This window comes from Schistocerca gregaria, chromosome 1 (genome assembly GCF_023897955.1).
Source record: "Schistocerca gregaria isolate iqSchGreg1 chromosome 1, iqSchGreg1.2, whole genome shotgun sequence".
NCBI lineage: Eukaryota > Metazoa > Arthropoda > Insecta > Orthoptera > Acrididae > Schistocerca > Schistocerca gregaria.
In genome coordinates, this window is record NC_064920.1 from 346933223 (window position 1) to 346959412 (window position 26190).

Genomic DNA, 26190 nt, shown 5'->3' on the forward strand with positions numbered 1-26190 from the left:
ATATTAAAACAATGTGGAGCAATGACAACTGTTGTTCTGAGTCACATATGTAATGCATCACTAACTCAAGGTATTTTCCCAGACAGGGTAAAATATGTCATTGTCAGGCCTCTGTACAAAAAGGGGGTCACCACAGATGTCAATAATTATCAGCCAGTATCCTTGCTTACAGCATTTTCAAAAATCTTCGAGAAAGTAATGTACTCTTGAGTGGTTAGCCATCTCAACAGTAATGGGATACTTGGTAAATCACAGTTTGGATTTCAAAAATGTTGTTCCACTGAGACAGCTATATAGAATTTCACTGTCCACATAATAGAGTCTTTAAATAGTAAAATGTCACCATTGGAATTTTCTGTGACTTGTCCAAGACATTTGATTGTGTGAATCATGACATTATGTTACAGAAATTACAGCTCTATGGTATAAATGGAATAGCATACGAGTGGTTTAAGTCATACCTACAAAACAGGAAGCAAAAAGTTTCCTTATATGGATCAAGTGATTTAAATAAGTTTCCCACTTCATCTAACTGGGGTGAAATTACATTAGGTGTTCCAGAGGATTCAATCATGGGCCTCCTTCTGTTCTTGATATACAAGGTGTTACAAAAAGATACGGCCAAACTTTCAGGAAACATTCCTCACACACAAAGAAAGAAAATATGTTATGTGGACATGTGTCCGGAAACGCTTACTTTTCATGTTAGACCTCATTTTATTACTTCTCTTCAAATCACATTAATCATGGAATGGAAACACACAGCAACAAAACGTACCAGTGTGACTTCAAACACTTTGTTACAGGAAATGTTCAAAATGTCCTGCGTTAGTGAGGATACATGCATCCACCCTCCGTCGCATGGAATCCCTGATGCGCTGATGCAGCCCTGGAGAATGGCGTATTATATCACAGCCGTCCACAATACGAGCACGAAGAGTCTCTACATTTGGTATCGGGGTTGCGTAGACAAGAGCTTTCAAATGCCCCCATAAATGAAAGTCAAGAGGGTTGAGGTCAGGAGAGCATGGAGGCCATGGAATTGGTCCGCCTCTACCAATCCATCGGTCACCGAATCTGTTGTTAAGAAGCATACGAACACTTAGACTGAAATGTGCAGGAGCTTCATTGTGCATGAACCACATGTTGTGTCGTACTTGTAAAGGCACATTTTCCAGCAGCACAGGTAATCACGTATGAAATCATGATAACGTGCTCCATTGAGTGTAGGTGGAAGAACATGGGGCCCAATCAAGACATCACCAACAATGCCTGCCCAAACCTTCACAGAAAATCTGTGTTAATGATGTGATTGCACAATTGCATGCCGATTCTCGTCAGCCCACACATGTTGATTGTGAAAATTTACAATTTCATCACGTTGGAATGAAACCTCATCCGTAAAGAGAACATTTGCTTAGGAATGAGGATTGACACATAGTTGGATGAACCATTCGCAGAAGTGTACCCGTGGAGGCCAATCAGCTGCTGATAGTGCCTGCACATGCTGTACATGGTACGGAAACAACTGGTTCTCCCGTAGCACTCTCCATACAGTGACGTGGTCAACGTTACCTTGTACAGCAGCAACTTCTCTGACGCTGACATTAGGGTTATCGTCAGCTGCATGAAGAATTGCCTCGTCTGCAGGTGTCCCCGCCATTCTAGGTCTTTCCCAGTCGCGAGTCATAGGCTGGAATGTTCAGTGCTCCCTAAGACGCCGATCAATTGCTTCGAACGTCTTCCTGCCGGGACACCTTCGTTCTGGAAATCTGTCTCAATACAAACGTACCGCGCCACGACTATTGCTCTGTTCTAATCTATACATCAAATGGGCATCTGCCGACTCCGCATTTGTAAACTTGGCACTGACTGCAAAACCATGTTTGTGATGAACACTAACCTGTTGATGCTACGTACTGATGTGCTTGATGCTAGTACTGTAGAGCAATGAATCGCACATCAAGACAAGCACCGAAGTCAACATTACCTTCCCTCAATTGGGCCAACTGGCGGTGAATCGAGGAAGTACAGTACATACTGATGAAACTAAAATGAGCTCTAACATGGAAATTAGGTGTTTCCAGACACATGTCCACATAACATCTTTTCTTTATTTTTGTGTGAGGGCCAGTTGAATAACCATTTCATGCACCATGTGATCAGCATAGGATTCGCGATGAGTGCTTGTGACTAATTTGCAGTGATGGCTCAAACCTTGTTATCCTGCAGCCCAGGCTTTGTAATATTGATTGGGGTGTTTCTGACAATGGTAAAATTCTACATGTGTCCCAATGATATGCGTTCTGTCACAGTAATCGGTTGAGAGAAGCTTGCAAATTTCATCAAATGATAAGTTGAGCGGTTCTTGCAAAGGTGTAATTTGGCACAACAACTGATATATGTGTGACGAAAACCAGGAGAGAAAGAAAGCCCAGCTTGGGTTTACATCACCCACATGAAAAACCTGGAAATTTCAGCGTAATCGTGTCTTGTAGCAGTCCCGGTCTTCAGCCAATTTATCATATGGTGGAAAGGACAATGGTTACACTGATGTAAGAGCAACATGCTGCGAACATGAAGATGCTACTTGATTGGAGTGCTGTTGCTGTTCTGCGAAAGCTTGCTGCTGTGCAGTGAGACATTGGAGTATTTCTTCCATCGGGATGTTTGTTGGGTGATTTAGCACTGGCACTAACACACGGAGGAAATCTAACCCTCACTCACTGCCAGGTTTCTAATATCAAGAACAAGCACGATATTTGGAACATAGTACTTTGTAGAGCAACATTAAGATACAGGTTGTGCATAGCACTGAACAAGTTGACTGGTCAACATGAATGCAGCATAAAGAATAGGCAGAGCACTCATTTGTGGTCACTTAAATAATGCTGTTTCATTGGCGCCGTGCCAGTGTGTGCCAGGAGACTGACACAGGTGGTCTCTATAAGCGGCTCTATGGACTCGTATGTGGACTATATGGGCTCGTGCTCTCAGAAATTGCATGCATCATGAGGAAGTGTTGTGTATCGCAGGGAGGGTTATGGTTGAAATTCTGAGCATATGTTCCAAGAAGGATCAGGCAATATTTTACTTCCTCCCCCGCACATCTTGTGAAATGAATGCATCTAGAAAATTATAGCTCAAATTAGGGTTTGTCAACAGTCATTCTTCTCACTCATCATTTGTGAATATTGTGTTTAATGGGTTACATTTAAAATGAATTATTGTACCCATCATTATCCCCTAAGAGGCCCTACACATTCCTCATGGCCTTTCAACATGCTCGTGATGGGTTTCACTTGCTCGTAAGTGTGAGTTTCCACTGTGTTAAGAGTGAAGAAGTTGACACGTACCATCCTCTTGATTATACACAATTTAACAAACAATAAGTGCATATCATGAGCACAAGTAAATGATGTTGTGATGCTCAGTTCATGCATATATTATTCATTAAAAACCAATTGAGATGGTGTGGTGTTAGCACACTCGAGAGGACCACAGTTCAGATCCCCATCTAGCCTTCTAGATTTAGATTTTCTGTGATTTTCTTAAATAACTTAAGACAAATGAAGGGATAGTTCCTTTGAAAGGGCATAGCCAATTTCCTTTCCCATACTGAGTTTGTGCTCTATCTATAACGACATCATTATTGATGGGATGTTAGACACTGTTCTTCCTTGCTTCCTTCTTTCTTCCCTTCCTACCTTTTATTCATTAAAATATGTGTATTCAGATGTATTTATTGTATTTATCAATGTCTTCACAGTGGACACCTTATGTTCTCATACTGTCCGAAGATGATTCGAGCTATATAGTTGGTGATGCTCCAGGTGTGACGGAGAGTTTTGTTTACCTCTATATGTTATTCTATAAGCTGTAGCATTTAAATAGTGTTTTGATTTTTTCAGCACTTTATAATAGCCACCTACTGGAATCAGCTGATGGTCGCACAAGCAACTAATCAAGTAAACAGATATTTATTTAAAGATTTTAAATAAGTGAAGGATGCAAAATGGTTTTAACTTTTAACATATTTTTTGCTAGTCTGTGCTCACAAACATATGTTTCCTTTATAGTGAGGCAGTCAGGAATGACTTTTAAACATAATCCTCCAGTTTCTCATTAATACAAAATGGTGTCACAATAGAAACTAAGCTGTAGAGAACTGTCTATTCTGCCTATGGCACATGACCTATCATGAAACACCATCAACCAGAGAAATGCTGCCTTCTTTTGGTACTACTGTCTGTTAAAAAAAAAAATGGTGAGAATTAAAATGTGCCATGAAAATTGTGGCAAAGTGGTCTCTACACGACTGTGGTAAACACATTACTCAATTATTTGATCACAAATAAAGTAAACTTTCCATTTTCAGAAACAAAAAATAAAGCAACAGGAACTATATCAAATTTTTTGTTACTTGTTGAACATCCTGTAATAAACAGCATCCATCGTTCTGCCCACATCTAAGCTGACTGCATGTTGTTCATTTTCTTCATACTAATGGGACATTTTGTGTTATATAGATATTGTCAACTGAACGTTTATGTCTTTTTGTTGTTGGAACAGAATACCTTCACTAGGATATTACTGGTGAAAGTGTCACTAAAGCTGAGTTACTAAACATAGTTTTCCAAAATTCCTTCACAGAAGAAGATGTAGTAAATAGTCTGTATTTGAATCAAGAACAGCTGCCAAAAAATGATTAATGTAAATTAAATATCCTTGGTATATCAAAGTAGCTTAAAACACTTAATGAAGGCAAGTCTTCTGGCCCACATAGTGTACTGATTAGGTTCCTTTCAGAGCATGCTGTTATATTAGCACCATACTTATTGATCATATACAGCTGCTTGAACGGCAAAAGGTCTATACCACAACACTGGAAAGTTGAACAGGTCACACCAGTACTTAAGAAAGGAATTAGGAGTTATACGATGAATTACAGGAAATCATTAAAAAAACGCTCATTTTTCGTTGCAGCAAGATCTTTTTACAAAAGTTCGGGCACCAACTTGATCTTGTGAATGCAGAAATACTTTGTCACCAGTGTACGTAGGGAGAAATGATCATCATAAAAATATAAGAGAAATCAGAGCTTGTAGAAGTAGCGTTAAGTGCTCATTTTTCCCAAGCACTATTAGATAATAGAAGTTAGGAAAATAGTCGGAAGTTGGTTTAAAGAACCCTCTGCCAGGCACTTAAATCTGAATTGCAGAGTGGTTATGTAGATGTAGATGTAGGATGCCCAGAATGGTTGTGTGTATTATCTTATCATGTTTTGTTGGTGTGCCATCCAGACACTGGTTTATTGCAACTCTCCACATGGTGTATCCTGTGAAAGCCTTGTCATTGCTCCGTTACTACTGCAGCCTGCATCATCTGAACTTGCTTACTGTATTCAATCCTTAGTCTCCCTCTACAATCCCCCTCCCCCCTCCCATCCCTACTTCCCTGCAATATAAAACTGATCATCAGTTGATGCCTCAGGATGTGTCACCAATCAGTCCCTTCTTTCAGTACGGGGTGCTGTAAGTTCCTTTTCTCCTCAGTTAGGTTCAGTACCTCCTTGTTAGTTATTCAATCTACTGATCTAATATTTGGCAGATTCTACTGCACCATATTTCAAAAGCCTCTGTTCTCTTCTTGTCTAAACTGTTTACCACCCACGCCTCACGGCCATACAAGGCCACACTCCAGACAGACACTTTCAGAAGAGTCTTCCTACAACTTAAATTTTTATTCATTGTTAACAAATTTATCTTTTTTAGAAATGTGTTTCTTGCTATTGTAAACCAGTTTATATACTCTCCACTTGGGTCGTAATTAGCTTCTTTGCTGCCCAAATAGAGATCTTCCTCTACTGCTTTGAGTGTCTCATTTCTAACGTAATTCCCTCTTGGTTGCCTGTTAAGTGGTGTTCAATTTATAACCTCCTTTCGAAATACTATCCTTTCCATTCAACTGCTTTTCCAGGCCTTTTGCTAGCTTTGGCTGAATCACGATCTCGTTGGCAAATCACAACATTTTTTTTTTTTTCTACCCTAACTTTGCTGTGATTTACTTTCCCAGTTGCTCAGTGTACAGACTGGATAACATTGGATATAGGCTACAACCCTGTGTCACATCTTCCTAGCTACTACTGTATTTTCACATTTTTCAATTGTTAGAACTGTAGTCTGGTTGCTGTACAGGTTGTGATAACTTAATGCTCTCTATATCTTATCCTTGCTGCCTTCAGGATTTCAAATAATGTGTTCCAGTCTACATGCCAAAAGTTTTTTTTAAATATCCAAATGCTCTAAATCTAGGTTTACATTTCTTTAACCTATCTTCTAAGATAAGTCAAAGAGTCAGTGTTACATCACATGAACCTACATTTCTCCAGAACCCAAACTGATCTTCCCTGAGGATTGCTTGAACTAGATTTTCCATTGTTCTGTAAATAATTCATGTCAATATTTTGCAACCATGGCTTGCGAAACTTACGGTTAAAGCTAATTTTCACACTATCAGCACCTGTCTTTTTTAATGTAAACTACTACATTCTTTTCGAAGTTTGAGGGTATTTTGCCTATCTTATATACTAGTAGGTAGCATATATAAGGCACAATATGTACAGTTCTGTACAGTAAATGGTGTTATGCCATTGATAAATATAGACTCTTAACAGAATCTGTAGCTAAGGCAGAATATTCAAATTTTTTGGGTGTGCGCATTGATTAGAGACCGAACTGAAAGAAACACATTGATGATGTGTTGAAGGCTTTGAGTTCGGCTATGAGTGCTGCATTCACTGCTTTCATATGGCATCATATTCTGGGGTAACTTGTCATTAAGGAGAAAAAAAGTATTCATTGGACAAAAGTATGTAATCAGTAATAGCTGGAGCTCAGCCATCATCTTGCAGGGATAATAACAGTAGCTTCACTATGTATTCACTTATGAAATTTGTTATTAACAACCCATCTCAGTTCAAAAGCAGTAGTGATGTGCATAGCTAGGAAAGAGGCTAATCCTCACTATTCTCGGTTAAATCTAACTTTGGCACAGAAAAGGGTGAATTACACTGCAAGAAAAGCCTTTGACCACATAACAAATAGCATCAGGAGTCTGACAGCCAGCCAACCATAATTTAAAAACAATTGAAAAGACTTTTTGTATGACAACACCGCCAACTCAGTAGATGAATGTTTAAATGAATATTAGTAATTTTACAATTAGTAAAACAAAAAAATCAAAATTCAACTATTTCATGTAAAGAAATCTCTTGTTAAACTGACACAAAGTGTCTACCTTTCCCCACATCATGCATGCTTCTGCAGCCTTGCATTTGTCCTCAAGCCATTCCTGCTTAGCAATATTGCACTTTCGGTCACTCATTTTTTAGATATCTTTGTTCCCTTTTGCATACTTCATTGCTGCATTTTTATGCTTTCTCCTGGCATCAATTAAATTCGCTGTCTTGTGCATTATACAGGGATACTGGGTGGGTATTTTCTTTGTACTTATGTGTTTTATTACTGCCTTCATTATTTCATGCCTCAAAGCTATCCACTCATCTTTTATTGTATTTCATTCAATTGTTGCCTAATGCTTCCTTTGAAACTTTCAACAATTTCTAGTCTTCAAGTTTTTTGAAGGACCATCTCCTTAGCTTCCTACCTTACAACGTGACTTTTTTTGAGGGGTTGGGGAGGGGGAGGAGGAGGAAGAACATATTTACGGTTAAGGCATATGAAAAGGTACATTAATGTACACTCCTGGAAATTGAAATAAGAACACCGTGAATTCATTGTCCCAGGAAGGGGAAACTTTATTGACACATTCCTGGGGTTAGATACATCACATGATCACACTGACAGAACCACAGGCACATAGACACAGGCAACAGAGCATGCACAATGTCGGCACTAGTACAGTGTATATCCACCTTTCGCAGCAATGCAGGCTGCTATTCTCCCATGGAGACGATCGTAGAGATGCTGGATGTAGTCCTGTGGAACGGCTTGCCATGCAGTTTCCACCTGGCGCCTCAGTTGGACCAGCGTTCGTGCTGGACGTACAGACCGCGTGAGACGACGCTTCATCCAGTCCCAAACATGCTCAATGGGGGAGAGATCCGGAGATCTTGCTGGCCAGGGTAGTTGACTTACACCTTCTAGAGCACGTTGGGTGGCACGGGATACATGAGGACGTGCATTGTCCTGTTGGAACAGCAAGTTCCCTTGGCGGTCTAGGAATGGTAGAAAGATGGGTTCGATGACGGTTTGGATGTACCGTGCACTATTCAGTGTCCCCTCGACGATGACCAGAGGTGTACGGCCAGTGTAGGAGATCGCTCCCCACACCATGATGCCGGGTGTTGGCCCTGTGTGCCTTGGTCGTATGCAGTCCTGATTGTGGCACTCACCTGCACGGCGCCAAACACGCATACGACCATCATTGGCACCAAGGCAGAAGCGACTCTCATCGCTGAAGACGACACGTCTCCATTCGTCCCTCCATTCACGCCTGTCGCGACACCACTGGAGGCGGGCTGCACGATGTTGGGGCGTGAGCGGAAGACGGCCTAACGGTGTGCGGGACCGTAGCCCAGCTTCATGGAGACGGTTGCGAATGGTCCTCGCCGATACCCCAGGAGCAACAGTGTCCCTAATTTGCTGGGAAGTGGCGGTGCGGTCCCCTACGGCACTGCGTAGGATCCTACGGTCTTGGCGTGCATCCGTGCGTCGCTGCGGTCCGGTCCCAGGTCGACGGGCATGCGCCTTCCGCCGACCACTGGTGACAACATCGATGTACTGTGGAGACCTCACGCCCCATGTGTTGAGCAATTCGGCGGTACGTCCACCTGGCCTCCCGCATGCCCACTATACGCCCTCGCTCAAAGTCCGTCAACTGCACATACGGTTCACGTCCACGCTGTCGCGGCATGCTACCAATGTTAAAGACTGCGATGGAGCTCCGTATGCCACGGCAAACTGGCTGACACTGATGGTGGCGGTGCACAAATGCTGCGCAGCTAGCGCCATTCGACGGCCAACACCGCGGTTCCTGGTGTGTCCGCTGTGCCGTGCATGTGATCATTGCTTGTACAGCCCTCTCGCAGTGTCCGGAGCAAGTATGGTGGGTCTGACACACCGGTGTCAATGTGTTCTTTTTTCCATTTCCAGGAGTGTATTATCTTAATATCTTTTTAGTGGGAGGCAGAGGGGGAGAAAAATCTTTATTCCTCTCCTAAAACCAAGTAACTAAAGTGTTGATCTCACTAGGTTCACAAGGACGACCCTTCAAAAAATCTTTAATCTGCCTATTTGACTTTAGACATTTTACTTTGCATGGATGCTGTCTGCTTACAATTACAAGTTAGAAGTATAAGATTAAAATATTAACAAAAGTTAATAAATTTCGATCTGTTCCAAGTTTATATTGCATAAATAGTTAGGCTATATGCAAACAGTCATTGGTTTCACCAATATATATGATTCCTTCTTCACATGGATATAAGTGAGCAAATATAATTCAATTATTTAAGACTCCTTACCAGAGACATGATTTTAAATTAAATTTACTTGCTTTTACAATACAAACACTGCCTAATTCATGAAATAAAAATGACATCCATGTGAAGTTCGTGGGTTTGTAATTCAGTCGACATATCTTACTCATATAGCTAACACTTGGTTTAAGAATCATGAGAGAAGGTTGTATACATGGAAGAAACCTGGAGATACTTAAAGGTGTCAGATAGATTATATAATGGTAAGACAGAGATTTAGGAACCAAGTTTTAAATTGTAAGACGTTTCCAGGGGCAGATGTGGACTCTGACCACAATCTATTGGTTATGAACTGTAGATTAAAACTGAAGAAACTGCAAAAAAATGGGAATTTAAGGAGATGGGACCTGGATAAACTGAAAGAACCAGATGTTGTACAGAGTTTCAGGGAGAGCATAAGGGAACGATTGACAGGAATGGGGGAAAGAAATACAGTAGAAGAAGAATGGGTAGCTTTGAGGGATGAAGTAGTGAAGGCAGCAGAGGATCAAGTAGGTAAAAAGACGAGGGCTAGTAGAAATCCTTGGGTAACAGAAGAAATATTGAAATTAATTGATGAAAGGAGAAAATATAAAAATGTAGTAAATGAAGCAGGCATAAAGGAATACAAACGTCTCAAAAATGAGATCGACAGGAAGTGCAAAATGGCTAAGCAGGGATGGCTAGAGGACAAATGTAAGGATATAGAGGCATATCTCACTAGGGGTAAGATAGATACTGCCTACAGGAAAATTAAAGAGACCTTTGCAGATAAGAGAACCACATGTATGAACATCAAGAGCTCAGATGGAAACCCAGTTACAAGCAAAGAAGGGAAAGCAGAAAGGTGGAAGGAGTACATAGAGGGTCTAACAAGGCCGATGTACTTGAGGATCATACTATGGAAATGGAAGAGGATCTAGATGAAGATGAAATGGGAGAAACGATACTGCGTGAAGAGTTTGACAGAGCACTGAAAGACCTGAGTCGAAACAAGGCCCCCGGAGTAGACAACATTCCATTGGAACTACTGATGGCCTTGGGAGAGCCAGTCCTGACAAAACTCTACCGTCTGGTGAGCAAGATGTATGAAACAGGCGAAATACCCACAGACTTCAAGAAGGATATAATAATTACAATCCCAAAGAAGGCAGGCGTTGACAGATGTGAAAATTACCGAACAATCAGTTTAATAAGCCATAGCTGCAAAATACTAACACGAATTCTTTACAGACGAATGGAAAAACTAGTAGAAGCCGACCTCTGGGAAGATCAGTTTGGATTCCATAGAAATACTGGAACACGTGAGGCAATACTGAACTTACGACTTACTTAGAAGAAAGATTGAGGAAGGGCAAACCTACATTTCTAGCATTTGTAGACTTAGAGAAAGCTTTTGACAATGTTGACTGGAATACTCTCTTTCAAATTCTAAAGGTGGCAGGGGTAAAATACAGGGAGCGAAAGGATATTTACAATTTGTGCAGAAACCAGATGGCAGTTATAAGAGTCGAGGGACATGAGAGGGAAGCAGTGGTTGGGAAGGGAGTAAGTCAGGGTCGTAGCCTTTCCCCGATGTTATTCAATCTGTATATTGAGCAAGCAGTGAAGGAAACAAAAGAAAAGTTCAGTGTAGGTATTAAAATCCATGGAGAAGAAATAAAAACTTTGAGGTACGCTGATGACATTGTAATTCTGTCAGAGACAGCAAAGGACTTGGAAGAGCAGTTGAATGGAATAGACAGTGTCTTGAAAGGAGGATATAAGATGAACATAAACAAAAGCAAAATGAGGATAATGGAATGTAGTCTAATTAAGTCGGGTGATGCTGAGGGAATTAGATTAGGAAATGAGACAATGAAAGTAGTAAAGGAGTTTTGCTATTTGGGGAGCAAAATAACTGATGATGGTCGAAGTAGAGAGGGTATCAAATGTAGACTGGCAATGGCAAGGAAAGCGTTTCTGAAGAAGAGAAATTTGTTAACATCGAGTATAGATTTAAGTGTCAGGAAGTCTTTTCTGAAAGTATTTGTATGGAGTGTAGCCATGTATGGAATTGAAACATGGACGATAACTAGTTTGGACAAGAAGAGAATAGAAGCTTTCAAAATGTGGTGCTATAGAAGAATGCTGAAGATTAGGTGGGTAGATCACACAACTAATGAGAAAGTATTGAATAGGATTGGGGAGAAGAGAAGTTTGTGGCACAACTTGACCAGGAGAAGGGATCGATTGGTAGGGCATGTTTTGAGGCATCAAGGGATCACCAATTTAGTATTGGAGGACAGCGTGGAGGGTAAAAATCGTAGAGGGAGACCAAGAGATGAATACACTAAGCAGATTCAGAGGGATGTAGGTTCCAGTAGGTACTGGGAGATGAAGCAGCTTGCACAGGATAGAGTAGCATGGAGAGCTGCATCAAACCAGTCTCAGGACTGAAGACAACAACAACAACATCTTACTCATTCACCAGACTGTTACTCATACACTGAATGAAAGCAGTTGTCATTTAAATATTGCTGAAGATTGATTCTAACTGTTGCAAATAATGTTACCTGTTTAATGTTTTCTGTTTTACTTGTAAAGTGAATGTTTTCCCTAATTTTAGTTTATGAATATTAATAGAACTGTTTCTGGTGTATGCTGTAACATATTTTCTAATATATTTGAGGCTGTGGAAGATATAATTACAAGGTTCAGCTAGGATATCAAGCATAATTTTATTAGAATCTATTCACCCATGAACATCAGCAGCTGCTGAGTTAGATTTTGTCTGTGGCTTGTATGATGTTTCAGCTGTGCTTATAGTGTTACGGTCATCTGCAGACAATATTTGTTTTTAGTTAGTCAGCAAATAGTATCTGCAAAATTAAAATGTATACTAAAAATGGTGAACGAGGTGCCGTGTTTGACTGGAAATTCATAAGTAACTCCCAGTATAGATCCAGGAAGTGTGAGTCCTACATTGGAGAGCATACCTCCATAATTGTCTTGGGAAGATGGTCTCAGAGAAATTTAACACAAAGAAATGGTATCCCACAAAGTATCAAATGTACCATTGCTTTCTTTCCAGCTATATACAGAAAGCATAACCAATGTAGAAAGGAGACCATTTAAGTGTTCAGTATTTTGTGGTAATTTTAAAATCTGTTGTTCATCCTCTAGGGATAGTCATATTGCACTTGGTACTTCAGAGACTGGAGGAAAAGGCTGCATAACAATGTTCATATTTTCCTCAGATCATTTGTGTTTGATGAGGTTTTAGTTTAGTTCAGCTGCACCTTAACAGCTCCCTGCAATCAGTTTCAACAATTTTATAGTGTTTCTGGGGTTGATATTTAATACTGAGCTCACTTTGCGGTAATTCCCAAGGAACCTTATTGTGAGAGCATTGAAGTTTGAGTATGTTTTGAAAATACTATTGTAAGAAAGTAGGGAATTGACAACACACTACAGTTTTGCTGTGCATACCAGTATATTCTTACATAATTTGATTATGAGTTTAGCTGTTATGGTTCTGTTCAGTTTTCTCAGTGGGAAATATTGAATGCCATGCAATCATATCAGCTAGTGGAAGTTAGTGAACTACTTGTAGCAATTGGTTGATGAATCTTCACAATGGTCAAGAGCAATAGCACCTTCAGAAAACTAAATAAAACAGCTAGTGGTGGAAGCTAAAGAAATGAATGTTCTCCTATAGTGGTGGAGCTAGTAGCTGCTTAAGGTTTTTTTTGCAAACCCAAACAATCTTTAAGTTATCCATACACAATGAGATGAGTATTGTAACTACTGGTGTAAAATCACTGTATTTTAAATATGCACTGTGACTTTGATTATTATAGGATGATGGCTCCAATCAAGGATACTTTATTGGTTACTACATTACATTCCTAGAAAAAGGCCTGGGAATAGATTTACCAAGGTAGTTCATTGTCTTTGATCAGTAGTTACACACAATCACAATCAGTGTAAAATTGATTAGATGTGAACATTTGTTGAAATTGCTCATCTGTTCCAGGCCACTTTGTGCTCTTCTAACTATTCAATGAGCATACCCAGCAGAGAATCTCGCGCTGGGCATTCAGGAGTCCTCCTGGTGTTGTCTCTTCAAAATGGTGATGAGAGATCATTTTGCTGAGTGTTGGAGTATTTTGGAATTCAAAGATACGAGATGTTAAGAGGCAGCTGTTAAGAGGCTATAGTGAAAATTGTATCAGTGTGTGCTTGCTTTCCTCCATGTTGTGGTTGAAAATGACGGCCATGGAAAAGAGGTTGGTTGGGAGTGAGATGAGAGACAAAACAGCTTCTGTTGGTCAGGTCAGCTGCTTGATAGGGCATACTTGTTTCTTGTAACTGAGGAATAGGATACCATTTAAAATCACTTTTGTGTTGGAGATTTGTCTTGAAGCTGTGGTTTCCTCCTCTGTCAGGAAGAACCAACATAGTTTTTTCCCTAAACTCTTGGGACACAGAGTGCAGTGCTTTTCCAAACCAGTTTTAAATACCTGTGTTTCTGATTCAAAGTATATTTGTTTTTCTTAGTGATTTATTCCCGTTTTACCATTATCTGCTCAACAGTTGTGGTTATTTTTGGAAAGTCACTAATGAGTATATCTTTGAGTGCCGTAACGTCAATGAAACAATAATCTTTTCCTAGATACACTTGGAAAAGGATGGTTTGCAAAACATGAACTGTAGGACTATTGGAAGGCAAAGTGGAGATGTAATCAGCACAGTTAAAGAGAGAAGCAATTTGGTATGTCAAGGAAACTTTGTATGTGGTTATTAAATCTGTTGAAATAATGTACCAAGAAGATGTGATAAACTGGTGCACACCTGATAGGACTTAATGAACTGCTTAATTGTTCTGAAAGTCGGATACCTGATATGTGTCTCTGTGAGCCCTGAGCCACTCACACACTCTCTCTCCCTGACAAAATACCTCTGCATAAAACTTTAGCTTTTTGCTCATTGATTCATCTTACAATTAAGACTTTTTTTATTGCTATTTTCCTTGAAATTTCTTATGAGAAGTACTCTTATATTTTAATTTTGATTGTTATTTTCACCATAGGTATTTTTTTTTCCAGGTCGTAGATGCTTCCATATGATGATATGACTGATAGACCCTTAAAATGTCCAATGAAGGGCCAGAAATGGAGCTGCAAGAGATACTGTTGTATAGTTCCAGGCATGGTGATTCTGTAATGGTACAGGAGCTTCTTGTAGCACGCAAAGATGGAAAGATTAGATTGGACATAAGCTGCAAGGGTAAATAGTACTTAGCAGTTATTTGTCAAATGTAATTATAAACTTGATTCAGGGGTGTAGGCCAAAACTGCGGCCAGCCTCTTGAGTATTGGAAGGTTTAACCATAAACTTTAGCAACATGAGGAAACGTGTGCTGACCATGCCAAGGACTGTGACAGGCCTGGCAAGCCAGTGATAGCATACGAGGCCTTTCGGAATTTTATCCACAAAATATTTCTTCGCTTACCCTTTACTTATTGTGCATGGTGTCCTTTAAAACACTCTCCTTTACAATTGATACATACACCACTCCCAATGCAATTTCCACTTCGGGTCACACGAAGCACAGTCTATGAATTTTCTTTTATCTCATCCATTGTTGCAAATCTTTGTCCTTTCAATGGGATTTTCAACTTTGGAAATAATAAAAAGTCTGCAGGGGCCAGGTCTGGAGAGAATGGAGGATGAGGCAATGAAGTGGTGGGGGTGCGTTATCATGTGCAAGAGCCATGAGGTGCCTTGCCACATTTCAGGGTGTTTTCTTTTCACATTTTCTTGCATCATCGCAACAGGTCTCAATATTACCATTGATTAACAATTTGTTCCTGTGGCATGAATTCATTATGATCTAGTTGTTCAAAATCAAAGAAAACTATCAGCATGACTTTGACATTTGACCTGACCTGATGAGCTTTTTTTGGTCTTGGAGAACTTTTCTTGACTCATTATGAAGACTGAACCTTAGTCTCAACATCATAACCATAGACCCATGTCTTATCACCAGTTATGATTCTCTTAAGGAACACCTTGTTCTCATTTGTGCATTCCAAAGCTCTTCATAGATTGCGAGGCGAAGGTCTTTCTGGTCTTGACTCATGAGCCATGGGACGAACTTGGTGCCAACATTATGCATTCCAAGACACTGTATCAGGACTTCATGACATGATCCAAATGAAATGTTACAGTCTTCTGCAATCTCGTCTAGTCAGTCAGTCAGTCTTTGATTGGCACGCAGACTTTTGTTGAAGTTCCTGACATGAGCATCGTTGACAGACGTTGCAAGGCATCCTGAATGAGGGTCGTCTTCAACTCCTGTCCAGCCATTTTTAGCTGTGTGAACCATTTGTAGCACTGAGAGCAGCTTAAGTGCTCATCACCGTAGGCTTTCTGCATCATTTGATGTGTGTCTGTAAAGATTTTCATGATTTTTATGCAAAATTTAATGCTGATGCATTTCTCCTCCACTTCTGCCATCTCAAAATTCTCAAATTGTGTGTCACAATATTCTACTCAATACAGCACTGAACAATAACTAACAGACATACAACAATGAAACTTCCAGCAGTTAAACATTAAACACAGGCATGTGCAGGGATGCTAACTGCATTTCACTCCAACACACTATTGGTGTGAAATTATGAATGTTTCGGAGTTTTTTGAACAGGCCTCGTACTCTAAAGATATAACATTTATTTGTCTAGATTGCTCCTAAAATGATATGACCAGTTTTGATTGTGCTAGCAATCATCTTCAGATCTAAAATAGACAGGAAGAAATTTTGTTCATAAAAAGGTTCTTTCTACTTACAAAATGTTCAATGAAAAATGAAAAGAAAGTAACAAACACCGTACCATAAAACACCATTACAGAGTGGGAGGGAAGGGACTAGCAAACGTTGAAGTCAGGGGTGTTATGGGAATGTAGGATATATTGCAGGGAGAGTGTAGTGCTTCGAGAATTTCTAGAATCTCTCGGCCTTCGACCGTTTCGCACACATGATATTTTAGATATGAGTAGGAGAAACGAATCAGCTACTGCGCATAGTTTATTTGTATGTGCAAGTCAAAAAAGAACAGCCACGAGAAAAAAGATGGGCATGGGGGCCGCATGGCTGCAGACAAGTACTTGCTGTACAGTCCACAGAGTTTCGTATACGGGCAAAGAAGAGCAAGAAAAGTTCATGTAGTATTCTGTGTTCTTTAATGTCTGTGATGATTATAAAAAGACTAGTGGACAATTGAAAGTAGTTTCCTAAGGACACTCGTGTTGGACGCGAATGAGAATGGAGACCTTTAAATTTTTTCATGTCTCGGTTATGATCGATGTGAGACACATGTAAGCTATTTTGAAGAAGTGTAAATGATTCTAATGTTTGGCGAATGAGTTAGCTTGCCAAAGTTATTGTTTATGAACATTGAAAATATATTGTGATTGAATTGAAAAGTTTTCTTTGAGTACAAAAAATAATTTCAAGAATAGAAAAGTAGTTAGTAAATTCCTTTAACCAGCAACATATCTTTGGAGAAGAAGCTGTTGGGAGATTCACATAGCAGATTAACCCGAGAAGAGGATCTGCTACTCATATCGGGCAAGTTAACTGAATTGAGAGACGTGTGAGTCTTGCATGCCAGCACCACACTGTCTCTTGTTGTCGTCTGGAGAACATTAGAAGAGTTCCTGCAACAATTCAGGAAAGCTGGTGTTGGTAGGAAGGATGTACATGGCATCATCTGTGAAACACACAGTGTTGGGCTTCATGTTCAGCAAGGGGTTTGGAGCAGGGGTGGAGTAGGAATGAACAAGGATATTGTGTAGGTTCGATGAATGGTGGAATACAAATGTGGGATGGGGGGGGGGGGGGGATAATGGGTATAATTTTCCTCATTTCTGGGCACAAGAAGACATAATTGAAACTCGGGCAGAGAATATGATTCAGTTGCTTCAGTCCTGGGTTATACTGAACCACAAGGTAGTATGCAACTAGAGACAAGGCATGGAAGATCTGTTTCTGGACAAGGTTGAGAGCACAATTTGGTCTGAGGAGGCCTCAGTGAAACTCTTTGCGTACATAGAGAGGGGCTGCTTGCCACTACAGATGTGAAGAGCATGTGTGTCTAGGCTGTAAGGAAGGGACTTCTTGGTATGGAATGGGTGGCAGCTGTCAAAGTGGAGGTATTGTTGGTGTGGATGGAGGAACTGATGGAGCCACCGTTGAGGTGGAAATCAACATTGAGGAAGGTGGCTTGTTGAGTTGGGTAGGACCTGGTAAAGCAAATGAGGGAAAAAGTGTTGAGGTTGTGGAGGAATGCTACCCCTCGCATTGCTTGTCTTGTGCCGCCTCCTTACCCCACCACCCACCCAAACTGCTGCACACATTAGGTGCAAGTACAGTTCGTGATGGGCCCCAGCGGATGGAGACAGTAACTGTGTGTGTGAGTTGTGCTTGCATGAATGTGTTCATGTGTGTGTCCTATTTCAGGAGGAGGACTGTTTTGTCTGAAAACTTAAATGTTTAGCCTCTTTTCATTGTGCCTGTCTGCAACTCAATGCCTCAATGTGTTAATAGTGATCTGTCCTTTTGTATTGTTATTCCATCCTGGACGTTCCATTGTTCCATTACATAATAAAAGTTATTGTATTAAAACAAAGTTAAACAATATACAAAGTAATTTTGGCAGGTTAATTTATGGTAGTAAAAGAGCTCAACAGCAGAGAATAACAAAGTGTGGGTAGCGTGTATGAGAATATAAAACAACAATTCTAATGAGCAGGCTGCTAATTGATAATGGAAGGTGCTCTTTTGTAAATTATGAAGTAATTTAATAAATAAAATGCTAGGTACAAAAAAAGGAAAGTTGTAGCATCAAAAAGTTCATTCATAACAATAAATTACAAAATAAATTATCAAATAAAAAGCAAAATACAGAAGGGCAGAGAGGAAACATTGTGCCCCTGATACGTTCATTGCATCCATCAGGGTTCTTTTACTACCATAAGTTGGCTTGCTGACATTAATTTGTCTATTGTTTAATTCTGTATCAATGTAACAAATTTTATTACGTAACTGTGCTTCTGTGGTGCCTTCTAGGAAATATGTGCATGTTTTTAGTACTTACATATAACTTCATACACTCTTTAATAATATTTTATGGTGTCCGCTTTGTCCCTTTCTTTTCTTTCTGTATTGTATATATTGTAAGTAAATAGAACTTTTTATGAACAATAGTTTTTCTTACATGTCTGTCTGAAAGGATAGACTCTGGTGACAATCGATAGCTGCATGAAATACTTCAGCATTAATTTCTGACTTAGAATGCATTGAGACCATCTGTATTAGGCCCAGATCTACTATCCAACAGTGACATATGAAAATTTGTGCCAGACTGGGACTCAAATCTTGAATTTGCTGCTTATTGTGAGCAGTCACCTTAATCACTTCGGCTATCTGTGCACCCTCAGCAGACCAACCTATATGTCCATGTGTCACACTATCTATGTCATTATATCATAGTCCACTTAATTCATTATCCAAGCTTGAACTTTTATTTGTATTCCTGCGACAGGTAGAATGAGACAGTGAATAATTGGGACAAATGATGATGTTGTCATGTGCCCACCAAGGCCTGTAATACTTACACACATGTCCGAAAGAACAGACATTGTTGATGCTCCACAGCTGTATGAAATACTGCAAAATGACTTCACTCACTGTGAATTACTTAATGTCAGCTGTATTATGTATAGATCTATTACCTAATAGTGCCCTATAAAAATTTGTGCCACACTGGATCTCATACCCGAATTTCCTGCTAATCATGAATGGCAGCTTTAATCAGTTCAGCTGTCTGTGCATGCTGTTCAGACCGACCCAAAATCTAGGGACTACATTTAGTGGGTTACAGTATAATGATGTAGACCGTGTGACATGCATAGTTTGTGTTGGTCTGGGGACCAAGCTTGAATAGCTGAAGTGGCTAAGGTGACTGCTCACAGTGAATGTGAAATGTGTTTGAGTCCCAGTCTAGTGCAAATATACATATTCCGCTGTTGAGTAGTAGATCTGAATGTAATGCAGCAGATACCAAGGAATTTGCAGTTGGTGAAATAATATCAAAATATTTTTTCTGTCCATTTTAGATCTGAAGATGATTTTTAACATGGTCAAAAGTGATTGCTTCATTTTGTTAACGTGCAACCAAGACAAGCAAAGGTTAACTGAGGATCACATTCAACATTCTACAGATTGTTTCTGTGTGATTTATGTAACGAAAGATTGTATTATTGAGCTCAATTAGCAAATCTACCAACAAAAATAATCAATTTTTGAAACATAAATAATTGGATAGATAAAAAAATCAACCTATGTAGCAGTAGGAGTAGCAGCAGCAGCAGCAGCAGCAGGAGAACACACACATAAAGCGTATTGCACTTTGCTAGCTTTTTGAGCCAATGGGCCTTTTCCTGTCCAAGGGGTTGAGGGGAAGGAAGAGGAGTGAAGGAAAAGGACTTGTGAGAATTAGGAAAAAGAGTAGTGTTTGGAAAAGTCGCCCAGAACCCAGGTCAGGGGAGACTTACCAGACGGGATGAGAAGGAAAGACTGATGTTCAGTAAGTCTCACCTGACCTGGGGCTCAGGGTTACTTTGCAAATACTACCCCCTTTCCTAAACCTCACCAGTCCTTTTCCTTCACCCCTCTTCCTGCCCCTTCAGCACTGCTGCCAGAAGCAGGAGCCGCTGGCATCAAAAGCACAAACTGTAATATCTTTAATATTTATGTTCTCTTGCTGCCGCTTTGTGCATAGATTTTTTTATTTATCCAGTTATTTATGTTTTCAGTTATTGGACCTGATTAATATTTCTTTAAGGTGATCTTCTTCAGTACCTTTGTGGTTATTTTGTGCGATGATGGTAGTAATGGACCTTGTGGTGTAGCTTGTAATACTTGATAGCACACTACTATGGTCAGTAGCCTCTAAAATACTCAAACCACAAAATTGGCTATTTCAACATGTTACTTGCACATTGTTACTACCAGAGAAAAGCAAGTTACAGTAATTACCAATACTGTGCTTCTGGTCAGGCGAGAATAGACAGAAGTATATGGAGTGATAGAGGAGCAAATAACTGGACATAGAAACAGAGGTGGTGGGAAGACTTTATTGATATTCTCAGGCTGCTGATTGTTGCAGTAGAGGAGATGGACTCTTTCAGTGAGTTCCTTAGCTTTCAGCCAACTGATTACAACAACATTTAAGTAAGGCTGCCACAGACATTCAGCAAGGATGGAAGCTTTAATTAGTAGTACGCTCTTTGCTCTCTGTGGCATATACCATCATTGTCTTATATGTGAAATAAGGGAAAGGCAACCACTTACTTATAGGGGATTGGTGTGTGGTGCACAGGAACATATAATAGAAAACAGTTTTCTATTACCGGTATGTATTTCCGTGCACCATGCACCAATCCTCTGTAGGTAAGTGGTTGCCTTGCATATTTTTCCATTGTGGAATTTCCATTACTGTTATTTATTGTGTTGTACTTATAATTTGGTGAATCTCTGTCCCTCTTTCCCTCCCCCCTCCCCCTCCTTCGTCCCTCTGCTTGGCCTCCCCCTTCACCTCTCCCCACCCTCTCCCTCTCCTATTCCCCCTCAGTCCCCTACCACTTTTTTTGAGTCCTAATATGGAATTCTATTACTTTACCCTGGTTGTATATAAGCCACATAAGCTTGATGAAGGAACCCAAGAAAATTTTTGTACGAGAATGTACTTTATATCACATACATTTAGCAACATCCATGATGGCCTTCCTGTCACTAAAACTGTATACTGGGCGAGAAGTTTTCGTGTCTGGAACCTCTCCCCAAAGTTCATAGAGGTATTTTTGAAACACCCTGTATATTAGTCAGTGTCTCATATTCCAATATATTGTGGTTAGAACAATAGGTAATGAGAATGAAAATGAAAGTAAATGAATGTGACATCAAGAAGAGCAGATTATAACATTTCAATTCCTGCAGAGAGCGACACAATATGCCATTTGTCAACGTGGATCTGTAGATGACAGTGGCACTGTTGACCTCTGCATGCCTCCAATAGTGTGGTGACACTTTATACTAAGAACTCAAACTTAAGTGAATAAAATCTTCAAAGATTTCAAAATAAAAATATAGTTGAAATCACTTCATTCATTAACACAGTCAGAATGCTGTCTCTTACTGCCACAAATTTCAAGTTCCTCCAAAATGCCCACTGATCTCAAAATTAGATACCTCAGCATTTGTAATTTAAATAATTGATAATTTAAATGTAAATCCCCCGATGATGAAAAAATCATTTAATCAGATGAGGGAGCTCTAAAGGAACGAACTTACATATGAAGTATGCTTTACATAATCACTTAACAGTACGAAAATTGTCTATTTTTAACTGTTAACACAGATGCAGCTACAGACAGTTGCTAGTAAATTGTTGCTCACCAAACATTATTGTGTTGTTTCCACTAATTAAATACATTTGTAAAGTGTACTTACAGTAAGGAAAGTGACATGAAACACAACTGTTGAGAAAACTCTTACCATCATGTACTGCAAGCCACTTTCTTATTTTAAATAGAAAATATCTGTATATTAATGTCTGAGACTTTGTATTTAAATAAATATTGGTTATAGATATGGTATCATGTTCGTGTCAGACTCTTTGATGCATAGAAAACATTTTAATATGGAACTTTTGAGTTACTTTTGTCATCTTATTGCAGTAGCTCACATCACTAAAATTCTTTTCTGATTCAGGTTTTGGTAACAGCAACATATTTACAGACAGAACACTTTCTCAGATTCAGCAAGAATGGGGAAAATAACTAAATGCAGCAATACTGACAAAACTGTACTGTTAATTCCTATTATCATTTAGGGTAGCAATACAGTCAAAATGCGGTTACTGTAATGTTTCTAAATTATTTTATTAGTTGTGATTTGCTCAGCAAGGTTCATTAGCTAATTCATTACAGTTTTCAACTTCTTGGTGATGTATTAACATTCATGGAGGTATTCATCGCATATCTGGTAATTGTTAGTTTCATGTTAAATTTCAGGAAAGAGCAAAAGTAATTTAGGTTGGACACCTTTACACCTTTCTACATACTTTGGCCATAAAGATGTGGTTGAACTTCTCTTGACCCATGGTGCGGATATCAATGCTGTTAATGATGTTGGAGATACGGCATTGCACAAAGCAGCATTCACTGGCAGAGAGGTGAGATATATATTGAGCCACTGTTACAAGTTTTCGTACTAAAGAATTTAGCAAAGATTATGTTCAGTTACCTATAGTTTATACCAGTGAATATTACATGGGTGATAACATCTGATGGGCAGGTTATTTACATGTTGTAATAAAATAGCTATGATGGTGTGACATTTATACTGAAGACGAGAAAAATGTAAGCATCTCACTTTTCATTTTCTTCTTTTAGGAGTTTTAATGAAGTGAAGTGAGGAGTATGTGACTGAAACATCAGTGACCAAATGTGAGACATTAGATAATGTAATTTTGAACATAGTGTACAAGCCACTTCTGTTGCTTTTGGTCTTTTTTATGTTATAATTTACAAAACTGTACATTTGTATTGAGTTATATAGCTTCCATTATGGACTGTAATATAGTAGATTAAACTCAGATTGAATAAATAAATATGTCTCTGTAGATGACGGTTGGTAGTTTTTGAAATGATGTACTGTAGTGCTATGGGTAGATAATACTGTTGCAATTCCAAGATTTTTACAGTAATTACATTTGAAATAACTTCAGTACAGGCTATTAACATTTAATTAATCAAACAGCTGAATAATAGTTATACACAAAGAGAGCCCTTTCATTTGCTATAACAACATGATAGACTCTGTAATCATAGTGATCTGGCCCTGCCATTCACAATCTAAGCATCTTAATGTGATGTGATCACATTGAAGTGCCAATATTAACACTTATCAGAAACTTATGTAGGGCATAAGTGTTCCTGGCAAGCGGTCTATGAATACCGTAGTTGCAAAGGAAGGAAGGTATAAGCAGATAGCCCAAAGTGAATTACAGAAGAGACTTGAAAAAAACTTCTGATAAAAATGTAAAAAGTTGTAATATATGTTTGAGAGCAGTCGATAACAGAAGATGCTCTAGTGTGGCTGGCAGATGATCTATAGATTTGTAGAGGGAAAAGCACATTAAGAATGAAATCAGGCAAAAATTATTACCACTTCACATTGCCTAAACTAAAACAAATTGGTAACACACCTTAACAGTGATATTCACAGAGTAGTTCTGCTGAAAATCCACTACAAAGGGAATTTTCTTTGTTGTAAATGTATGTCACACTGCTCTTTCGTAACATGGTCATTTCCAGTGGGTGAAGTAACTTTGTGTGAGATGTACTTTGACATAGTCGTATTGTTAAAAATTGTTGGTGTAGGCTGTGTATTAGGTACCCATAAAATATGTGCCGTTTGAGTTTACCTTCATACCAGTAGTTAAAGTTAGATAATATTTGTGTAAATTATTTCTGAGGTGTATAAATGTGGACTTTCTTAGGAAAGTTTGGTGATGAAAGCTTCTTGATTTATCAAAAGAGTAACAATCCTATTCTGTCAATACTTTCGTTGCTACAAACATGCTAATTGCATTCCGTGCTGAGGCAGCTTTTTATATAGCTCTTATGCTTGCCAAATGCTGATACCCGTGCTGAGAGATGGTAATCTGGTCAATTTGGAATACTTATCATATGATTTTTCGAAAACTATTAGGTGAAAAAAATTGATTTTTGAATATCTTATGGTTTGGTATCTTCACTCAATAAAGAACTGTATTTCTTTTTGTGATCTATCATATATCCTGTGCTGCAACAAATTAATTAAAACATAACATGAAATTTTAAATATTTCAGAGAGGTAAAAAAGCATTTAAAAATCAACATAGAATTTGTTCAAAAATGTTCAAAAACCAACAGGGATGTGTTTCAAAATCATGTGAATAATCGATAGACCAACGTGCGCAGGATGCTAGGCACTTTGTGAAACAAGGTCTTTTTCCTCAAGAATATGAATTTGGCATCCTCCCCCCCCCCCCCCCCCCCCCCCCCCACCCTATGAAATTGCCGCCCAAGGCAGATAACCTGGTTTGCCCACTGCCCCCTAGATCCGGCCCTGTTGCCCAAGAGTGAATCTGGCAGATTAGGTGTGCCAGTAAAATTTTTCCGGGTAGCATCTTGCTGCTATTGCTTATACAACTAACTGCCACACTTGTATAGCCAGAAGCGGGAGATGATGCTACTCGTACGCGACACTACAGCCCATGCGCATTAGCTCGCTTGCAACTGCTCAAATGAATCTAATGTAAGCAGTTGTGAAGTCATGCTCATCGGAGGCAATTTGTTGTTATGAAGCATTGCATAGTCTTTCTAAAGCCTTTGACACAATTGGCTGTTGGCAGAAGCTTGTATAAGCACTGTGTTTTGTTGTTGTATATGGCACATTTCCTTTGCAACTTAAGTTTTATTTTCTTTTTTTTTCTCATTTATGTTTCAGTGCTCCAGTATTATTCTGTAATAGCGATATACAGTGATATACCTTTACAGTATTGGTTCATACCAGTTCAAGTTACAAAAATTTAACTGAAAACTAAAACAATAAAAAATTACCGAATTTTAACTGATTTTCTGCTGGATGAAAAAAATTCCCAGGTTTTTCCCGGATCTTCCGGTTGTCCCGGCTCGTATACACCCTGCCATGGTTTTCCTGCATGTGGGAATGCAGAATTAGGAGGCATTTTGTATTTGGTGGGGGGTGTTAGGAATGTGTCTTAGAGAATCCTATCACATTGCCACACCATTAGTATAAATAGAAGTATGATGGCATGCTGCAGTGTGTAAGGCATTGAGTTTGAACTGCCAACCACATAAACACAGAGGCGAGCAGTGGCTAATTGGTTATGGAGTGACTATTGTGAGGATTTAAATTTTCACCTCTGCAGATGACTATGAGGAGACTGACTGTGAGACTCTGGCATTAATCCAGAAGAAGGGAGGAGAGTAAATGGCTTCTGACATGTCGTGGATATTTTCTTGTGTTTATTGTGCTGTTATTTCACACTGTGTCCGGTATGAACTCCTGAAGCAATAAACACACAAAAAAAAAAAAAAAAAATTTGCATTGACGTGTGGTGGAAACCTTCATTTGCGCATAATTTACCTCTATGAGTGGATACCTTCCACCCTGTATGTCGACTAGAAACATTGTGGAAAAAGGAGTCCAAGCTGTTAAGTATTGTGAAATTTCTTAAAAACTGCTGTGACTCTACATCATTCTATGCTTTGCTAAGATGATTTTCAACCCCATTAACCTCAACACATCACAGTGCATCTTCCTCCACATCAGTTAGACTTTTGTAAGTAAACACCTGCATTGAGAACTGTACAAAATAGCTCAGACTTTGCTATTCAGTTGCAGTGTCGACAATGTCTTTGTCGACCACATGTGGCACGTTCCACTTGCATCTCTGTGGAAGAAGGTACATTCCAACAGGTCGCAAGTGTGCCACCACGTGTCTCACTTTCTCCAGAAGTTACCA

General features: G+C 39.3%; 1 protein-coding gene across 7 annotated transcripts in view; it reads left to right on the forward strand.

The window, feature by feature from the left end:
• LOC126344938 (oxysterol-binding protein-related protein 1-like) overlaps positions 1–26190 on the forward strand; it is a 413895-nt gene that overhangs the window by 14466 nt on the left and 373239 nt on the right. For all 7 annotated transcript variants that reach the window (XM_050002065.1, XM_050002064.1, XM_050002066.1 and 4 more), the window contains 2 exons: positions 14632–14812; positions 22667–22827. In XM_050002065.1, coding sequence (XP_049858022.1) covers positions 14677–14812; positions 22667–22827 — 297 coding nt within the window. In that variant the 5' untranslated portion in view covers positions 14632–14676. The remainder of the gene's footprint in view (positions 1–14631; positions 14813–22666; positions 22828–26190) is intronic.